Source organism: Prenolepis imparis, unplaced genomic scaffold (assembly GCF_030444845.1).
Source record: "Prenolepis imparis isolate NDT839.2.m4 unplaced genomic scaffold, iyPreImpa1.0 SCAF_3, whole genome shotgun sequence".
In the NCBI taxonomy this organism is placed as follows: domain Eukaryota; kingdom Metazoa; phylum Arthropoda; class Insecta; order Hymenoptera; family Formicidae; genus Prenolepis; species Prenolepis imparis.
The window spans coordinates 19,092,241-19,111,157 of NW_028141161.1; the positions used below are offsets into that span (position 1 = coordinate 19,092,241).

Genomic DNA, 18,917 nt, shown 5'->3' on the forward strand with positions numbered 1-18,917 from the left:
ACTACAAACGAAAGGAAAATCACTACAAACAACTACAAACGATTCTAAAGAAGACTGCGCAAGCGGATTTGTGATATCTCAATGTCGGGTGCGAGTCATTAAAAAAATTTTTTTTATTTATTAATTGATAAAACTACAAACGAAATTATTATTACTACAAACAACTACAAACGAAATGCTATCATTTTCCGTTTTAAAAAATTAATTCTTAAAAAGTCGGGTGCTAGGTTCACATAGCTATAATGTAGCATTCAGAAGAATCAGTAGAATAAGTCGAAATTAATCAGACAGTGTTTGCAGTCTAAAATTTTTTTGCAAATTTTTAAATATGTTACTATCTAGGTAAGGAGAAACACACGTTGATATCTGTATATTGCAATAGTTTGTTCGCAAATATCATTTGGTTCAAAGAGATAATAATAAAGATTTTTAAACTATCTAAAAAAACGACACGAGCAGAGTGTGTGTAAAATATATAAAGAAATTTGTTACTATTTTTCTCTCTGTCTCTTCTTATGTGTGTGAAAGAGATGGGGAAAAGTTAAAATAATCAAATAAAAAATTAATAATTAAGAATAATACAGTGATTAGACATTATAATGTAGCGTTCAGAAGAATCAGTAGAATAAGTCGAAATTAATCAGACAGAGTTTGCAGCCTAGTAAAATTTTTTCCCAAATTTTTAAAGATGTTACTATCTAGGAGCTATGTGAACCTAGCACCCGACTTTTTAAAAATTAATTTTTTAAAATGGAAAATGATAGCATTTCGTTTGTAGTTGTTTGTAGTAACAATAATTTCGTTTGTAGTTTTATCAATTAATAAATAAAAAAATTTGTTAAATGACTCGCACCCGACATTGAAATATCGCAAATCCGCTTGCGCGCAGTCTTCTTTAGAATCATTTGTAGTTTGTAGTGATTTTCCTTTCGTTTGTAGTTGAACGATTCAAAAGTTATAAACAATTGTTTATTGGTCCAAGAGCTAACTTTGTCAATTTCTAAGATTTTTCAAGTCCGCTTGCGCAGTCTTCTTTAGAATCGTTTGTAGTTGTTTGTAGTGATTTTCCTTTCGTTTGTAGTTGAGCGGTTCAAAAGTTATAAACAATTGTTTATTCATCCAAGAGCTAACTTTGTCAATTTCTAAGATTTTTCAAGTCCGCTTGCGCAGTCTTCTTTAGAATCGTTTGTAGTTGTTTGTAGTGATTTTCCATTCGTTTGTAGTTGAACGGTTCAAAAGTTATAAACAATTGTTTATTGGTCCAAGAGCTAACTTTGTCAATTTCTAAGATTTTTCAAGTCCGCTTGCGCAGTCTTCTTTAGAATCGTTTGTAGTTGTTTGTAGTGATTTTCCTTTCGTTTGTAGTTGAGCGGTTCAAAAGTTATAAACAATTGTTTATTCATCCAAGAGCTAACTTTGTCAATTTTTAAGATTTTTCAAATCCGCTTGCGCAGTCTTCTTTAGAATCGTTTGTAGTTGTTTGTAGTGATTTTTCTTTCGTTTGTAGTTGAGCGGTTCAAAAGTTATAAACAATATTGTTTATAACATTTGAACCGCTCAACTACAAACGAAAGAAAAATCACTATAAACAACTACAAACGATTCTAAAGAAGACTGCGCAAGCGGATTTGAAAAATCTTAAAAATTGACAAAGTTAGCTCTTGGATGAATAAACAATATTGTTTATAACATTTGAACCGCTCAACTACAAACGAAAGAAAAATCACTACAAACAACTACAAACGATTCTAAAGAAGACTGCGCAAGCGGATTTGCGATATCTCAATGTCGGGTGCGAGTCATTAAAAAAATTTTTTTTATTTATTAATTGATAAAACTACAAACGAAATTATTATTACTACAAACAACTACAAACGAAATGCTATCATTTTCCGTTTTAAAAAATTAATTCTTAAAAAGTCGGGTGCTAGGTTCACATAGCTATAATGTAGCATTCAGAAGAATCAGTAGAATAAGTCGAAATTAATCAGACTGTGTTTGCAGCCTAAAATTTTTTTGCAAATTTTTAAATATGTTACTCTCTAGGTAAGGAGAAACACACGTTGATATCTGTATATTGCAATAGTTTGTTCGCAAATATCATTTGGTTCAAAGAGATAATAATAAAGATTTTTAAACTATCTAAAAAAACGACACGAGCAGAGTGTGTGTAAAATATATAAAGAAATTTGTTACTATTTTTCTCTCTGTCTCTTTTTATGTGTGTGAAAGAAATGAGGAAAAGTTAAAATAATCAAATAAAAAATTAATGATTAAGAATAATACAGTGATTAGACATAATAATGTAGCGTTTAGAAGAATTAGTAGAATAAGTCGAAATTAATCAGACAGAGTTTGCAGCCAAAATTTTTTTTCAAATTTTTAAAGATGTTACTATCTAATCATTCTATTTACTCTTATAAATTTATAATTTACTTCTCTGTGCGTGTGTATACTAATATTTTAAATAAATTATTAATAAAGAAAATGAATGTATAATACAATAATTATTACTATCTTATACTTGAACACGAACTAGTTATTGTACAATATTAATGCAGCAGAATTCATTATTCGCTCGAATTGCGTCAGTGATGTCCGACTACATGTCGAATATATTCATCGAATACTGCAAATCCAAGAAAATAAAGCGATTTTCGCATTTGACGATTCGATTTGGATAGTCAGATAACAAACGCGCACATAGTACGCGGAAATAATGAAATATTAATGGTTGATAATGATTGATCCAGTTAATCCCAAAATTTGGGCATGTCGATTAATTAATCTTTCCTCGAAACAAATAACTGTTTATCGTTAATGTATCGTAGGCATATAGGACGCCGTGGAATTTCCATGTTCATGAAGGGCGGGGATATTTTTGTTGAGTGCTTAATATTCGATTCCTTGAATATACGATATATTGTGCTTTAAACGAACAACGTCGATATCATATTCGAACTAGAAACGATTTCGCCAATTAATCTATCAACGTGAAACAAATATTCTGCTACTTTGAACGTAATTTTTATTTTAACTTTTATAATTTGTAATAATCTTCTAACTTTTCAGAACTTGTAACTTTTATATAAATTTACGCTACTATATCATCCTAGTTCACACATTTTGGAGAGAGAGGGGGGAGGAAAGATTGAAAGAAAAGATATCGAAATTTTAAACACATTGGGGGTTTATATTCAATGTTCCCATTTTCACGCACCTCTGCACAGTAGAAACGCTACTCGGCTTTCCGGACGGTTCACACAACACGACACCACTGCGCGCCGCAGTCGCGCAGTCTGTTTATTATCCGTAATTGCCCATTGCTAACTGCTCTAACTGATCCGAAATACCATCTGCGTGCAGTCTCGTGCCGGCTGCTTGATATTTAATGGCTAATTAACCGACGAACCGAGCCAGTGAGCGCGCGTTTGGCCCGGCATTCTCGCGTACTTGCTCGATGCCGCGCCGTATCGTTGCAGGAGAAACTGAAAGACGCGAAGGGGTCGAGAAGGGGGAGGAGAAGAGCACAAAGAGGGACAGAAAGAGAAAGAGGGAAAGAGGAGAGAGAGAAATCATATCGCATTATTAAATTCCATTATCGCGCTGTGGCCATCGACTGTTTTCGTGCACGCGCGAATAACCAGAATGCTGAGCCCATGTAACTGTTCTCTCGCTCCTCTTGCTGAACACGCTTTGCGAATGAGTAGGTACGCTTTCACACGAACCCCGGCATTTCTGTGACTCGGCTACATATAATGTAGAATCCGAATTCTTCGGGATTCTTTTTTTTTTTTTTTTTTTCCGAGAAAATCGTAAATTTCTGCGACTCAAACGACAGACTTTTATGGAGAATTGCTGCCAATGGTTTTTATATTTTTAATCAGAAAGACAGATTTTTTATCCATATTTTTAGTGACAATTTAATGAAAAAGAAATAATGGGTTACTCGTACTGATTTAAAATTTTGATATGTACGTAAACATGTAACCGTACAGTACTGTATGGATCTTGTTGGTACGAAATTATTGCTCAATCTAACAATGGCACTAATTTGCGGCGACCATAAAATTAATTGCTTGGAAATAACGATCGATCGAACGAAGCTTTTTGTGGATTTAATTGGCATCCTGTTGCTGTAAATAACGAGAATCGAAAGTAGCGTTCTTCTATTGCTCTCTTAAATAAGGAAGATCGGGAAACACAGTGAGCAAAATAAAAAAAATGACAAATGATTATATAGCTATGGAAATAAATTAATAGCCATCAAGCGACCAAATATTAAAAATTAACGAGAATAAATATAAGGAAATTTAACAATTAATATAATTAGGTACGTCTGTATATTTATCGGCGTAATTGTTTATTCAATAATCTTAATTGTATTTATAATTATATATTCTATTAATTGCGCTCTTCTTATCACAAAACACTTTCCAATAAAGTTATCAAAGCATGGGATGAAAATTACAATAATTGAAGCAATTGATGATCAGTGATCAGCGTAGAGATTAACATCGGGACACGAATTCAATATCATATTTATTGCGTATCGCGTTGGAATCTTCTCTTCTTACAGAAAATTTCTGCGTTCCGAAGGACATTAGGCGGGGATTTTTAATGGGCTCATAAATATCATCGCAACGCTCGGTACGTTAATGCAACGAGCCGAGAGAGCGCGGTCTCTGTTGCCCACACACGCCAAAATAATTACCGACTTCGCGGTAATTTATCGCGGTGCTATAAAGCATGTACTACCGTGGTATCGCTACATGGCAGATTGCGCGAGAAACGTTGAAAAATAGTCGACGAGGTATATGTCATCCTTCATGCCACGTTACGGCCGTGATAGAAACAATTTCTAATAGTTTCACCCCGACTTCGATGATGATCTTCCTACTGAAATATCGAGTAATTTGCTTTTTATTTTTCTTTTCGTCACTTAATATTAGAGTTTTGAAACTATCTAGACCTCTCTTACTTCTATCTCTCGCGTTAGCAAGATCAAATTTTTTTTTTTAATATATAACCAGAGTTTTAAATATTTTAAATATGAATATATACAAAAATATATATATTCTCTCATATATATAATAAAATATATATTATACATATATATTTTTTTTAAACTAAAGCATAATGAATAAAGAGGTGAAACATATTTTAAAGTTTCTCATATTTTTCTCACTCGCGTGACTTAGTTGTTTATTTCTTCCACTGTTTCGCAATAAGTAATAAATATCTGTTCTGTGGGATCTTTCCCACAGAAGGGAGATCCCGGGATAGCAATATCCTCTGCACCGATCTTGCGTGCAACCGCTTTTATCCGTCCGAGCGAGAGGAGGATCGCGCGTCGAAGCGGCGAGACGATGATCGCGGAATTCATTAGCAACGCGGAGATGAATATCGCGTCCGATTGACGAATGGATCGCGTGCATTAATTATACGCGGTTGCGCACACACGGCCGGCCGTTTGTCACACGGTCGATGATGCGTTTAACGATTACTCGCCCGATGATGCAACCGACCGGACCGCGTCACACGTCTTTCCACCGAGGGTATTTGCGCGAATGCAACGTCATTATCATAATACAGTACCAGCAGCACCGTCCGGTTTTTCGGACGCGTGCGTTTTATTTTATTCCCCCCTTGGAATTTTCATTTACACACGATTCGTACGCATAAGCCGCACGCGTCGAGAGATAGATGCATTAAATTCTTTTTTTTTTTACTGTCGGATTTTTTCACTCGCGTATTTGTATTCAAATTTTTATTTATTTTTGTTTTTATACTTAATCCTAGTCGGTACTTTATTTTCAGTTTCTATATTAGTTACACCGAGCCGAATCATCCCGTATACACGTCGGTGTATCCCCTTAACAAGAGTTTTAAATATGAATATACAAAAATATTATCTCTTTCAATGTATATATAATAAAATATATATTATATGTATATTATATATACATATTAATAATATATATAAGGCTGGAAATAATTTAAAATAGAAAATTAATCGCGGCTTCGAACTACGACAGATCGAACGACTTGGCCTTCGTTCGCGAAAATAGGCGTCGGTAGATTCGCGCTATAAACAATCGCACGAAGCGTGGTCATAAATTAATAAACGGACAATAACGCGGCAAAGTAAAGCCTGACTGACGCGTTGACAGCCACGGCCGATGGTCGGTTTTGTCGTGTCGACAGCCAGCCAAGGTAATCCTATCGACTCGTCGCGTCGCGTCGCATCGCGCGCGCGAACCAGAATGCGCGCGCTCGATTATCCGCGCCGCGAAACTCTCGACCTCGCGCGCGTCCGTCATTCCGCATATAATCGCAGTTTAGTCCCTTCCATATTCCGGCGCTCGCATCCGGTCGCCTACACTACAACAATTGTTGGCCGTGTGCCACCCGTTTGCCGATCGATCGATCCTGTAGGGACAAAACAGATTTTTCGATCACACCCTTCCGTCCGCGCCTTCCCCCTTCCTCCTCTTCGCCGGATAAAGCTGTCGAATCATCACGTCGTTGCTTCTCATACATATGACCTCGTGCAGGCGTGTATTTACACAGAACGCCGAACACAGAACGATTTCAATGTGCAGCGGATTTGAGTTCTGCGCTTATCCCGATTATTCGGATATTTTATTATCTTTATGGAAAAAGCCGTTTATCATTGTTAATATATTGAGGATGTAGAGATAACAGTGCGGGTGTATAGAAAATTACTGTGATCATTATCGTTATTAAGAGAGCAGGCTTAAATAAATTATATATTTTAATAAAAGATAAGATTATTATTTTAACGTGTTAATCCTTCCGGCTACAAAATTCAGCATAACACACACACACACACACACAATTTATTTCGATATTATTAAATGAATTAAAATCACTTTTGTGCAACTAGTTTATATTATTATCATTATAAATCTGAATTTTTTGTCATTATCCCGGTGCCATGTAGAGATAGTACCTTAGATAGGGTTTTTAAAGCTAGATACATATTTATCGCGTTTTACGCGTGAAAGGAATTACAATTATTAATTGTAATGTAATCTCATAATATTAAATGTGGATTTTGTGGTGGTAACGCACGTTTTATACGAGAAATGCGCGATTATTTTTGTCAAACAAAAATAGCGGACTTTATTGAAATTTCAACGAGGAAACGTCCGCTTATGAATAACGACGGAAACTGCTATTCTCTCATAAATTCATTCATTATTACAAATGTATCGCGCGTGATTATACTGGAATCACGTTAATGCAGCAAACCGTATACGTGCCGTTTCTATGCCGTTCTCGACAACTGCACGCTAGGTATTCGGCATCAACCGCAGGCATATCTTCATAAAAAACATTAAATTTAGTTTGCAATTTAGTTAGATACTATTGGTCATATTTTACGCGTGTAAAATTAAATTTTTCGTATATCTGTTTCCTGCATACATAAAAAATTGTGCGACACTCTTTTTTAATATAAATATGAAATACGAGCTTTACTTGAAATTCTTTTACATCCTCAAATAATGCAAATTCCGAAATAGCTTATAGATAGATTAATATGAGAAACATCATATGCACAAAATTATAGCTTATATATATTATTAACGAATATAAAAATTAGCAGCATTAATCAATCTATTAAGTGGTTTATTAAAAATTCTGTTAGCATTTCAATTTCTTGATATTATTGAGTTGAGGAAGAATGAGAAAAAAAAGTTAAAGAATGTCGAGAAAGTATAAAGAAGTGTATAATAATTCTAATAAGATTTCAACAAGTTTTAAGAAGAATTTTATCGCGACGCTTCATTAATTTCTTCCGTAAAAACATTCTGTAAACATCTTATACATTTTTTAATGTCCATTTACCGAAAGAATCACGTGCAAGCGAGAAACAACACGAGAAATTCGACGATCGAGGACCCTCGTGCCTAGCTCTATCGAAGAAATTTGCATATCCGAGTGTTCTCGAGCCTGGCAGAGCTAACGTGTATAGGTGTAAAAACGCCTAGGTAGCCTCCTCGTATTTTCCTACAGTTTTCAATCGCGTACGTACCAAACGTGTACCGTCTCTCGCATGCGAAAGACCATCTTACACCGGGCTTATTTCGATCCCGCAGCTTCATCAGGATTCCCCGCGCGGACGACTGTAACGTTCCACCATCCATTTGTGTCGTGTAGCACCCGGCTCTTCCGACGCCTACTCGTCCTAGTAATCATGACTCTTAACAGCTCTAAATCGATTGCTACTTGGCACACAGCTAGATTCGTCGTTACCCAAGAAAGAAGCAATCACTCCTTCCGTCTGGATGTTGTAAGCTTAACGAGAAAGCAGGTCTCCAATACAGTTGTACGTTCGAACGTTCGTGACAGACGTAATCGATTTTGCGAGGTCTCGACTAAATAAATGTTGGATTTCTATGGATGTCGAAAGTCTCGTAAACTTAACTCTCCTTCTCAACGTTTAATCGTTTAAAGAGCGGCAATTTTCGCTTCTCTCGCTTCAGTAAAGAATAATTTATAATCTGTATAATTTTTTTTTGTTACGAAATTAACGAAATTATACGAAGAATATAGGCAACTACACTCGTCGTTAATCTCGATCTCGGTCTTTGAACGCAACGGATATTCTTCGTTTGTACTACGCTGCCGGTAGAAGTTATTACGACTCTATTGAGGAGAAGGGACCACTCAAGGCAATCGATTCGGGGATAGTGGACCATAGTGGATATGGAGGAAGAGAGAGAGAGAGAGAGAGAGAGAGAGAGAGAGAGAGAGAGAGGCCACCTTGGCCGCTCGAACGGAATTGCAACGCGCGCGCGGCGGTTTACCCGCCGAGATGTTAGCTTTTCGTCAAAGGACCCTATTAGTATGCGGTTAGTATTACGGCGCGGTGTATCAGGACACATTGAGACAACGACGCGCTATCTATTACCTATTCTCTGGCACGTGAACCATCGAACCCCTTCCCGCGGGTCATTCCGCCGTTCCCGCAACGCCGATTGTACGTATACACGCGTGTGTATATGTGTTGTGTTTATGCCGTGGTGACATTTCTCGACTTCCCCCAACGAGTTTGCTTTGTGGTCTCGATAGAATCGAGATCAACGTTGGATCAAGCCAATAAGGCTATTAGCTTGCCCTCCCTGACTGGACCCTTAACGTCGGGCTGGAAATCGCCCGTGTACATACATTCCGGCGTGATCTACCGTAAGAGATCAATCGCTCTTAGGAGAATACTTGGAATACTTTGGCGAATACCGTCATTTACGAAGACACGATGGCTTCACGTGTACCTTTTCGTATCGTCGAGATCGCGTCGCGCTTCCTGTCCTGCTCTAACATCATTAGAGATATTTTAATTACTCGTTGAAAACGATCGTAGAGATAAAGAGGCGTTTAAGTGCTCCATTAATTTTTCTTCATCTCATTCGCAATTGTTTAAATCTTCTCTCTTTGCAATAGAATAGAATAAAATTGCACGTGCGATCGGCAAATCGATATTAAAGTGTTAACAAATAGGGTTAAACGCATCCTATTGTGTCCTTCTCTCGATTCACTTGTCTCTTTGTACTTTCGCACGATTTTGAACACGCACACATTTGCATTTCGAAAACGGGTTGTCGGACGAGAGACTGTAATTGTTACTCAATTAAATACTGCTCCATGTTGCAAATCACTTTGATCTCTTGTTTCATTTGCGACTCTATATATATGTAGAACGAGATGGATAAAAAAAGCAAGGAATTATGCAATCATTCACCAGGCAACGTACGGTCACGGAAACCGCGTATGTCGCCACGGGAAACTGCATTAACGACGTAATAATTTTACAATTTTGTCACATGGAATTGCGCATTTGTTAAACCGCACGTATAATACTGCTACCTTTGACCATCAGTATATAATTTATTGCCCGTAGGGAGATCACATCTGAATGTGCATGAAACAGAATAATCTTTGTTTTTTTTTTATATCATATATTACGAAATATTATTTAAAAAATTGAAAATTCGGATCCCTTACCGCTTTTGACATAAATTAAATCCATAAATTGTCTTCAATGCTTTTTTTTCACTTCATTCTTCAAAGGTAAAATTTATTTAAAAATTTTATATATATAATATATTATATCAGCATTAAGTTTTCTTTCATAAAATAATCGCCTTTATCCCTTTATCGCTTGTTTTCGCAGAAGATAATCTTCTAAAAGATACTCCGCAAGCAATTTACGCTATTTTGGGTATTATACAAATGACTGCATTAAACTCAAACGAGAAGCCAAATCATACCGCTATAATACGTATTACATACTAATTAAATTGAAATTAACTCGGCAAACACTAGTAAATTCATTAACGGACTCATAATAGTATATCGAAACGCGCGCGCCGGTTGATCAATTTCATGTATCAAAGGAAGTATTAAATCCCAACGAGACCAGTCACTCTATTATGTTTAATATCAATACACGTAACTTTGATGCGACCGTGTTTGCCCGGTAAACCACCGCGTGTTCCCATGTAGAACGACGAAACATCGCCGCGGGCAAAAACGAAACGCGAAGCGAAGTAGAAGAGCGCCGGGCGATTTGCCAAGCGACGTCGTCCCTTTAATTGTCAGCATATTTTAACCGTAATTTTCCTTTCTCTGTTCCAGTTGTCTGAGCCCGAGATCTGCCTTCTTCTACGAGTTTCCGCCTAACGGTAAGTCGCACCCATAGGTTTATTTGTCTCTTTCTTTCTCTCTTTGCTTAAGATTTAAGAGGCGCAGGAGAAAACTCGAGCTTCTCTCGCGTTTTTCATTCACGAGGCAAAATTAGGACGCCTAATTTAAAACGCGAATTTATAAGTATGTATTTCGCGAGCGTGGCTGCTTAGTTATCCGTGGTTACTAATGCATAATTAATTAACATATATAATTTTAATGACAAGCATTAAGCATTAATATGATGTATGTATATATAATCTAAAAAAGAGTCTCAATTGTCTCACATATTCGACTTTCCAAAAATTATGTTTAAAATAACAAACGATGACCACTTTATAAAGTACAGTCGTCGCATTTTTACCTTTTGATTTATCGACACTCGCAGTATATAAATCATCTTACACAAAGTAACTCCGTAATAAATTGAGAAAACTATGCCGAAGCTTACGAAAGGAGAACGAGCTACATTGGAGATTTAAATGCAGTAGGAGGCTATTTAATGCATCGATCGTAGGACTTTGCATGATGCATACATTCTCGTGGCGAGCACACGTGCATACGTGACTCGTGTGAATGCGATTTTCAAGAGGCGAAGAGACCTCTTCGTTCCTTTGTGCGTGTCCCTACCGATGAAATACATATATCTAAATGATCTAACAATGGGGACGAGACCATGAACGGGCGAGACCCTTCCTCCGGTATTGCGATGCTCTCACTCCTCTTTATGCGAGAATGTGCGAGGATCGTGCCACGCACCTTTGCGGACAACCGATCGCCAAATAGCTAGCTGCAGCTGGGAGCGAACAATATTGTTGTCTCGCGTCTCGTCTCTTATACAAATCGGATAATGCCGTAAGACGCGCGCATAGAATGGGTACTTTGTAAACCGGCCATTTTCAAGCCGAGAGAAGATCGAAGTCCCTCGATAGCTTGACTCGTAGTTGTCCCGTATAGCTCTTAAGCCTCTTAACTGTCACTAAGAATGATAAAGTTATTTGCAGATCCACTTACAGCGCGATGAAAAAGCTGTAGAGAAGCTTTCTATGCCATGTATTCACGCAAATGAAAATTTTATCTTGAATGGATAGAAGAGTAGCGGACAGAATGATGTTATATAGATGAGTTTTATTTTCTCGTGATACTATATACATACTTTGTGCGTCTCTATATTATAATATAACATTCCCAATCAATTTATGCGGAACTACATCTGTTGTACAATGAAAGAAATTCCCAAATGAATATTTACCACCATCTGATACCATCCGTGTAATCGTATATCGCGTATAAGAAATATTCGATGCTACAACTTGTATTACTTCGAGGCGCAGCCTCCTCGTTCGGGGTCCACCACCGATTTTTGTCGATGAGATACGCGCTCGAAAACGTAGTTATATTACTGGTGCACATGCAATCGGCCTGGCACCTGGAAGAGAAGAAATAAAACCAAGACGCGACGTAGTGCGGTGGAATTTTTCGAGATATCGAAAAACACTTTAGAGATCCCGTATTGGAAAAGTGACTGGGAGAGGGAGGAGGGAGAAGGGCGCGACCGATCGCGAAACGCGCGGGGGGAAGGAGGGGAAACTCGCGTTGATATTTCATTTCTATTGACTTCTACCGTCACCCTCGTGCACGTTATACTCTTTCCACCTATGAATACGTAATTGAGAAGTCTGGTTCTCTCTCTTCCTCTATCTCTATATATTTCTCAATATATCTTTAGCATTGACTCCGTTTTCCTTCTTTCTATTAGAAATGTTCGAATTTTGATAGTATATTTAGTTTAAAATATGATTAGTGTGTGTATATTTATTAGACAAATCTCTCATGTGTTAATATTTTGATATTTTCTTGTTTTTTCTTAATTTAAATTTTATCTTTTATTTTGGTATAAAAAAAAGAGAATGTTATTTATATACACATATATTAAAATTATTTTATTTACCAAAATATTTGTGCCAGTTGCAAATATTTATACAAAAAAGAATATCAATATTGCATGATTATCATCTGAAATGTTATAACAATGAGTCTAACAGTAATTAATAAAAACGCTCTACATTTGAAGACAAATTCGAGGAATCTGCATCGCAAATTAAGATGTTTTACTACGATTCGCGCTATTCGCTCAAATTCCAAAATTCCAACGCCCTCGTATCCGATGACGAGTCGTTGACACCTCTCGACCGTCTTCCGGCAGCAGCGAAGAGGCGCTCGTGAAATTCTCGATTCCGTCCCGTCCCTCGTGTCCCTCTCGGCAGGAGATACTCTGTTGAATCGCGGGGGGACTAATCAGTTTAGGGTGGAAACGCGCGAAGCGACGCGCGCTTAACAGTAATTCCGTGTAAGAGGCGTCGATGCTGGATTGCTGCAGCACTTAGCAGTTGTCGCGTAATACAGAACGTAGTGTATTCGGTGGGGACCGACCGAGCCAACCGAACCCGAACCCCTAAAACCCCCAAACTCCCTCTGTGCCAGGGTTGCCGAGGATACGCAAACACCCTCGCGCGCGCGGTTGTGCTTGCTTGGCATGGATTCTGTGAGAGAGCAAGCCTGTTTGTCGGGATTGGAATCCAAGTAAGAGGCGGACGGGGGCCAAGCAGCGGCGAAACGCGGAGAGAGAGAAGTTGAGCAAGTGCGCTTATCCCCGCATAACGCGTGCAACTGCATCCTCTCTAGGTAGTAATGCGCGCTCGCGCCGGGATAAATGGTAATGAATGCATCGTATACGTTTGTGCGCGCCGTATGATGAATTCGCCGAGATGTCACGCGCGCTCCGAGGCAGGAATGACCAATGATCGCTGTATCCGAGGAATTTCTAGGGAGATATCCGTGTACTTGAAAATACATACCTCGAGAGAAGGTGTAACGATTGCTAATTCTTTTCGGAGTTAAGAATTACTACATCCGAAAAAGTTTTCCCGCCGATGATTAGTTAATGTACCAAATATTTAAGGGTGGAATTATTTGAAGAATTGCTTCTCTTATACAATATAACGGACTTGTTTAATGTTTTTCTTTCGAGTTGAAAAAGAAAAAAAAATAGAAAGAAATCGCTGCGCCGCCATTGGTTTCTCTATAACAATGTTTACGGATTATTGTAACAAGATCAAACAAGTACATTGAATTTTCCGTGACGAAATGCATCGTCCGTACGGATGGAATCCCGCTAGAATGATGCGTTTATCCTTCGTGCAAGTGCATTTCGCCAACGTCACGTTCCGCTTACTGCGACGATCGCATCGGAACCGATGATTGTGTGTCGTTGCGTTGCTTGTGCCTCGAAGCCGCCGTGAAATTCCGTGTGCGATGAGCGAACTCCGGCTGTTCAAATAAGAAATAACGATGGAACTTGGATACGTAGATATCTCTCGTATATCTTTTTTTTCTCTTACAGACGTGTAACTAGTACGACAATTTTTATCGGAATAGCACTTTACAACCCCCCAAAAATAACATTAAATGGAAAATGTATTAACAGAGAAAAATATTATATTTATTTTTTGTTTGTTGTGTTAATATTTTTAAATTTAATTATATTTTTCTTCCGAAAAAATTTAGTCTTTTTTTAAAGATTTTTATAAAACATTTAATTGTTTTTTTAATGCGAGGTAATTTAAAATAGTATTAATTATATAATGCAGTTACGAAGAAATAGACTTCAAGTAATCAATAATTTAAAAATAAAATTATATAAGGATACATATATTTTGAAAAAAACAAAACAGTATAGAATTCTGACATTTTTTTTGTCTTTTGCCTTAAAAGATATCGGTATTAGCGGTTTGACATACATGCGAGTACAATATATCGGTTTGAAACAAGAAGCCGATTTGCCCGATGTGTCGGAAAGGTGGATATCGTGCGTGAATTGATAGTCGTTGCCAAATTCAATTGCAACCGACTGCTGCATGACAACTGGAATGCTTACTCGGTCGGATTGATTCCTTGGCCACTGATTGCTAAATACGCATCTGTGGGAAAGCAGATCTGGTCTGTCTGGATCAGAACCCTTGGATAGAGAGACCTGTGTTTGTGTATATCTCGCCGCGCATTCAATTGCACCAACATGCCGAGCTTTCGTCTAAAATCCAACGGCGGCGATTGCGTTTGTATTCCACGACGTACGGTTAAATTCGTCGTGTCGTCACGCAAAAGTTTCGTACGAGATGGAACGACAACTTGTAAAGAACAAGGATCAGCGACTTTTAAACGCGGATCAAGGAATCACGAAAAAGAGAATCAATCTATAGTTTCAAATAACTTTTCCAAAAAAATTACATTTCTCCCTATAACGATACGAGACACACGGATGAATTCGTGTACATCAAATCTTTCACGAAGTTCAACGAAATCTAGCTTTTCTTTTTCGCCTCGATCTCTCCCTTTGAAAAAGCGATATATTTTTCCAGCTGAACTCCTTTTCGATTATCTTCGCCTCTCTTTTCGTCATGAAGGATGCGCGTGATGATGATCAACCCTCGCGGGCTTCCGTATAACGACGCGGCGAATTGCGACTTTATTCGATCGTTTTTCGCGAGTAAAGTCCGATCGAAAATACATTCGGCCGATGGCAAATGGAAATAAAAAAAAAGGAGGCACACGCGGAACACGTTTTCTCGAACGACAAACCCAACGGCAAGGCTTTTTAACGCGATTGCTCTCTGACGGCTCGCGTCCTGGCTGTGTTTCCGTACGAGCAATTGAATCACTGCCGGCAATCAAGAGGAACTTTTGCGCAAAGAGGAAAAAGCGAGTCGCATGGCGCTCTGCAACGATTGCCGTAACGCGATTTGTCCGTCGCGATTCGCGGCTCAGTTATTGTGCTTTTAGCGACGTTACCTTCGTCGATTGGTTTTTCATCTCGGACGACACAACGCGCGATATAATAATTCGGTGAAAAAATAAAGTACCTATCGCTCTTTTGAGAAGCGTTCCGCTTCGTTCTAGTTGACGCGTATCGCTACTCGTTGAGCAAAGTGATATCGTTACATATCTGAACGGAGAGCTTTTCGTCGCGTTCTAATCATTTTGGCAATTTCGACACTTTGATATTCGATAGCTATATATTACGCGGTGTCGCGAGAGAGAGAGAGAAGCTTATTCTTCGTAAAAACACTTTCACGGCGCGAGAGAAATTAAGCCTCGTATATTAAGGCAGAGTCGAGTCTTCTAATGCGATATAGGTGATAAAGTGGCATAAGCTTAACTTTCTTAGTGGCACATCAATTGAATGATGAAGGTAATAAAAAGATACGAGTATATGCTTTTAACGTCATCATACTGCTTTATGGCTTATATAGCGTTTCACCTTTGCACAGAACTCGTAAAACAAAGTACCGCAAATAAGGAAACTTGGATAAATAGAGCCGAGCAATTCGTGCGCGCGATTCTTCAACATATCTTAATAATCTTCTGCAAACTCTGTATATTTGATGAATTTCGTTTACAAAGGAAAACAATTTTTTTGAAACTAAAAATAATTTTATCATATTTAAGAAAAGTTTCTCTTAAAACGTATGTGTGAATTATCTCTTTTTTTTTCTTATATTATTGTTAAAAAAATTCTACAATAAATATCTGTAAAATCCTATAATTAAAAAGTCAATAATTTGATTAAATCTTTTTATAGATAAATCTTGAAAATTATTAATTTGAAAATTTTGCAGAAATTATAACTTATATATTTAAAAAGTGATAGTATATGCGGATATTAATATTCATGAAAATATAAAAATATCGGAACTTAGAATTCGCGCTACTCATTATAAACAGAAATACTAGTCATATTAGTATTTATTCATCGGAATATATCTGGACGATGCGATCAATCCCTCCGCGAAATGACCAGGCTGTATTCGTAAATTTGCGGTGCTTTATAGATGTAACTCTGGAAATGTTCTATTCAAGCTCGACCTATCTCTTGCAATCCCCTTCGCAAAGTCACAGAGCGATGTTGCGACGACGGCGGAAATTAATAACTTCGATACGTTCCTAATGGCCGTTTCCGCTAACAGCTACTCTCGAGGCCGCGCTTTTCAGGATGTCGTGTCGCGCAAAAGCCCCCGCGGACGTTACCATTGAAACGTCTCCATTTCAAATGGCCGCGAGGGGAAATATAACATCATAAATCATCGCCCCCAAACGCTTTACCGGGGCACGCCGGTAGGGAATGCGTTAATCTAAGAAAGATTGACGTCCGGCTTTCCCACGAACGGGGATATAAAGCGACACGACGACGCTTCGTTTCGCGTCGCTTGCTCTACACGATCATTTCTCTGTTATGCTTGATCTGTTATGTTAATCCTTTTACGCGTCTACGATTACACCCTGTATATAGAATTCTTTCTTCTCGAATGATTGACTGAAATTCTACGTCATAAATAATGACTTGACACATCTCGTTGCAGAAGAATAGATTGCAATTAAAAAATAAAAAATATAAAGAACATTAATAGATATTAACGTGAAAATTGCGCAAAGCAGTAATAAGCATCGGAATATCGCGCTACAGTTGTTATTTCTTGTCCCAGATGTTCGCAATTCACGACTACAACTCCCAGCTAATCGAACACTCGTTGCAATGTCGATAGCTGCCTTGCCGCTGAACATTGACCGTCATTCAGTGTACAGGATGCAACGGAATGCAATCGAATTATCGTGAGCTCATCACCGGCATTTCTCTCCCGAACTGGCGCGCACTGTCCCTTGTCTCTCGCCTGCTCGGTCGTTCTCTCCCATTAAACAATACCTTTATGCAAATCATCCCGGCTTAATTGCGACTGCTTTGTATGCGTGGGTTATCCGCGTGACAATCATCGTATCGCGATCGCCAATAGTATCGTTCGCGGCCACAGGAGCCTACCCACGTTGTTTCTCATGCTCTACCTGTACGTGGAATACAATGGGTGGGAGGGGGGTTTGTACGCAGGAAGAAGAATCCTTGATAGTTATATCCGCGACATCGTAACAAAACATTCTCATTATTCCTTCATCTGCATTCTCCCGGCTTCTTCAGAAACGCGTCTTCGGCGGTATTATTATTATTATTATCATTACGCGTCTCTCTCCAGAAATTCGGTACGCGTGCATTGTTCGGCGCGTAACGATTTAATTTCATGTGAGAAGAGGGACGGGTCGAGTGGGGAATTTATCCTTTACACAGCGTTTACCAAGCGCAGAACAATTTGGAATGAAAAAAAGTAATAGCTTCCTTTCTGAAGCGTATACAATTAAGATACGATCACGGATCGTAATCTCGTTCCTGACAGCGTCACGCGTGAACAATACTTGCATGAAAAGCATTCAGAAATAATGAAACTTTATAGTGAAGAGTTCATACTTTTAAGATAAGAGTGAAAAAAAATGTAATGTATATACATACGATAAGAAACATATAGTTAAATAAATTGCCAAATTATTTGTTATAGCGGATCAGAGTTTGCTATAAAAAATACAATAATAATTTTATTGCAATATATATATATATATAATTTTTTAATTAAATATTTTATCAAATAAACAATAAACTCATGCTAAATCTGGATCCTTGCGCACTCGAATATAACAGCGGTCGTGATATTTTTTTTCAAGAAATCCCGCGTAGAGATTTTTCCACCCCTTACAGAGATAGAAAACGTTCCGCCTCCTAATTAAAATAGCAAACACACAGGAGTGTGGATTACGAAAGGAGCGCAGCAATGAAAACTAATCGCGGCGCAATCGCTCGCGCCTCCGCACGTCGTCGAAACCCCTTTTGCAACAGCACGCAAAGGGTTTCCGCATACCGAATCCCACCCTCTTTCGCGCCACTCTCTTCTCAACGTGCTCGCCGGCCGTCGCGAAAAGAAACGAGAACGCAGTCTGATACTTTTGTGTACTACGCACCACTCCCGTCACACGGTGTAGCCATGGTAACACGACATAGGCAGAATTCCGGGGCGGTAAAAGCGTGACGAAGTAAGGAAGAATAGACAATGATGACGCGCCGGGTCGCCGCGGCGGACGACGACGGGCCTCTCGACGTGACTCTCGACGTACACACGAAGACCGCAAGTGAGATCGCCCGTTGCACGCGACGACACCCGTGTATATATGTACCTTGGAGCTCATCCAGTTTTCGCACCCCCGCTTTTCTCGTATCTCCTGTATCTCCCATCTCCCATCCGTCCATGCGGGAGACTCGAGAATCCCCGTGT

At 38.5% G+C, this 18,917-nt stretch overlaps 1 protein-coding gene across 5 annotated transcripts in view; it reads left to right on the forward strand.

Moving 5' to 3' along the window:
* The window catches only part of LOC145934021 (uncharacterized), a 307,073-nt gene that overhangs the window by 233,484 nt on the left and 54,672 nt on the right, over nt 1-18,917 (forward strand). For all 5 annotated transcript variants that reach the window (XM_083034177.1, XM_083034179.1, XM_083034180.1 and 2 more), the window contains exon 4: nt 10,666-10,712. In XM_083034177.1, coding sequence (XP_082890303.1) covers nt 10,666-10,712 — 47 coding nt within the window. The remainder of the gene's footprint in view (nt 1-10,665; nt 10,713-18,917) is intronic.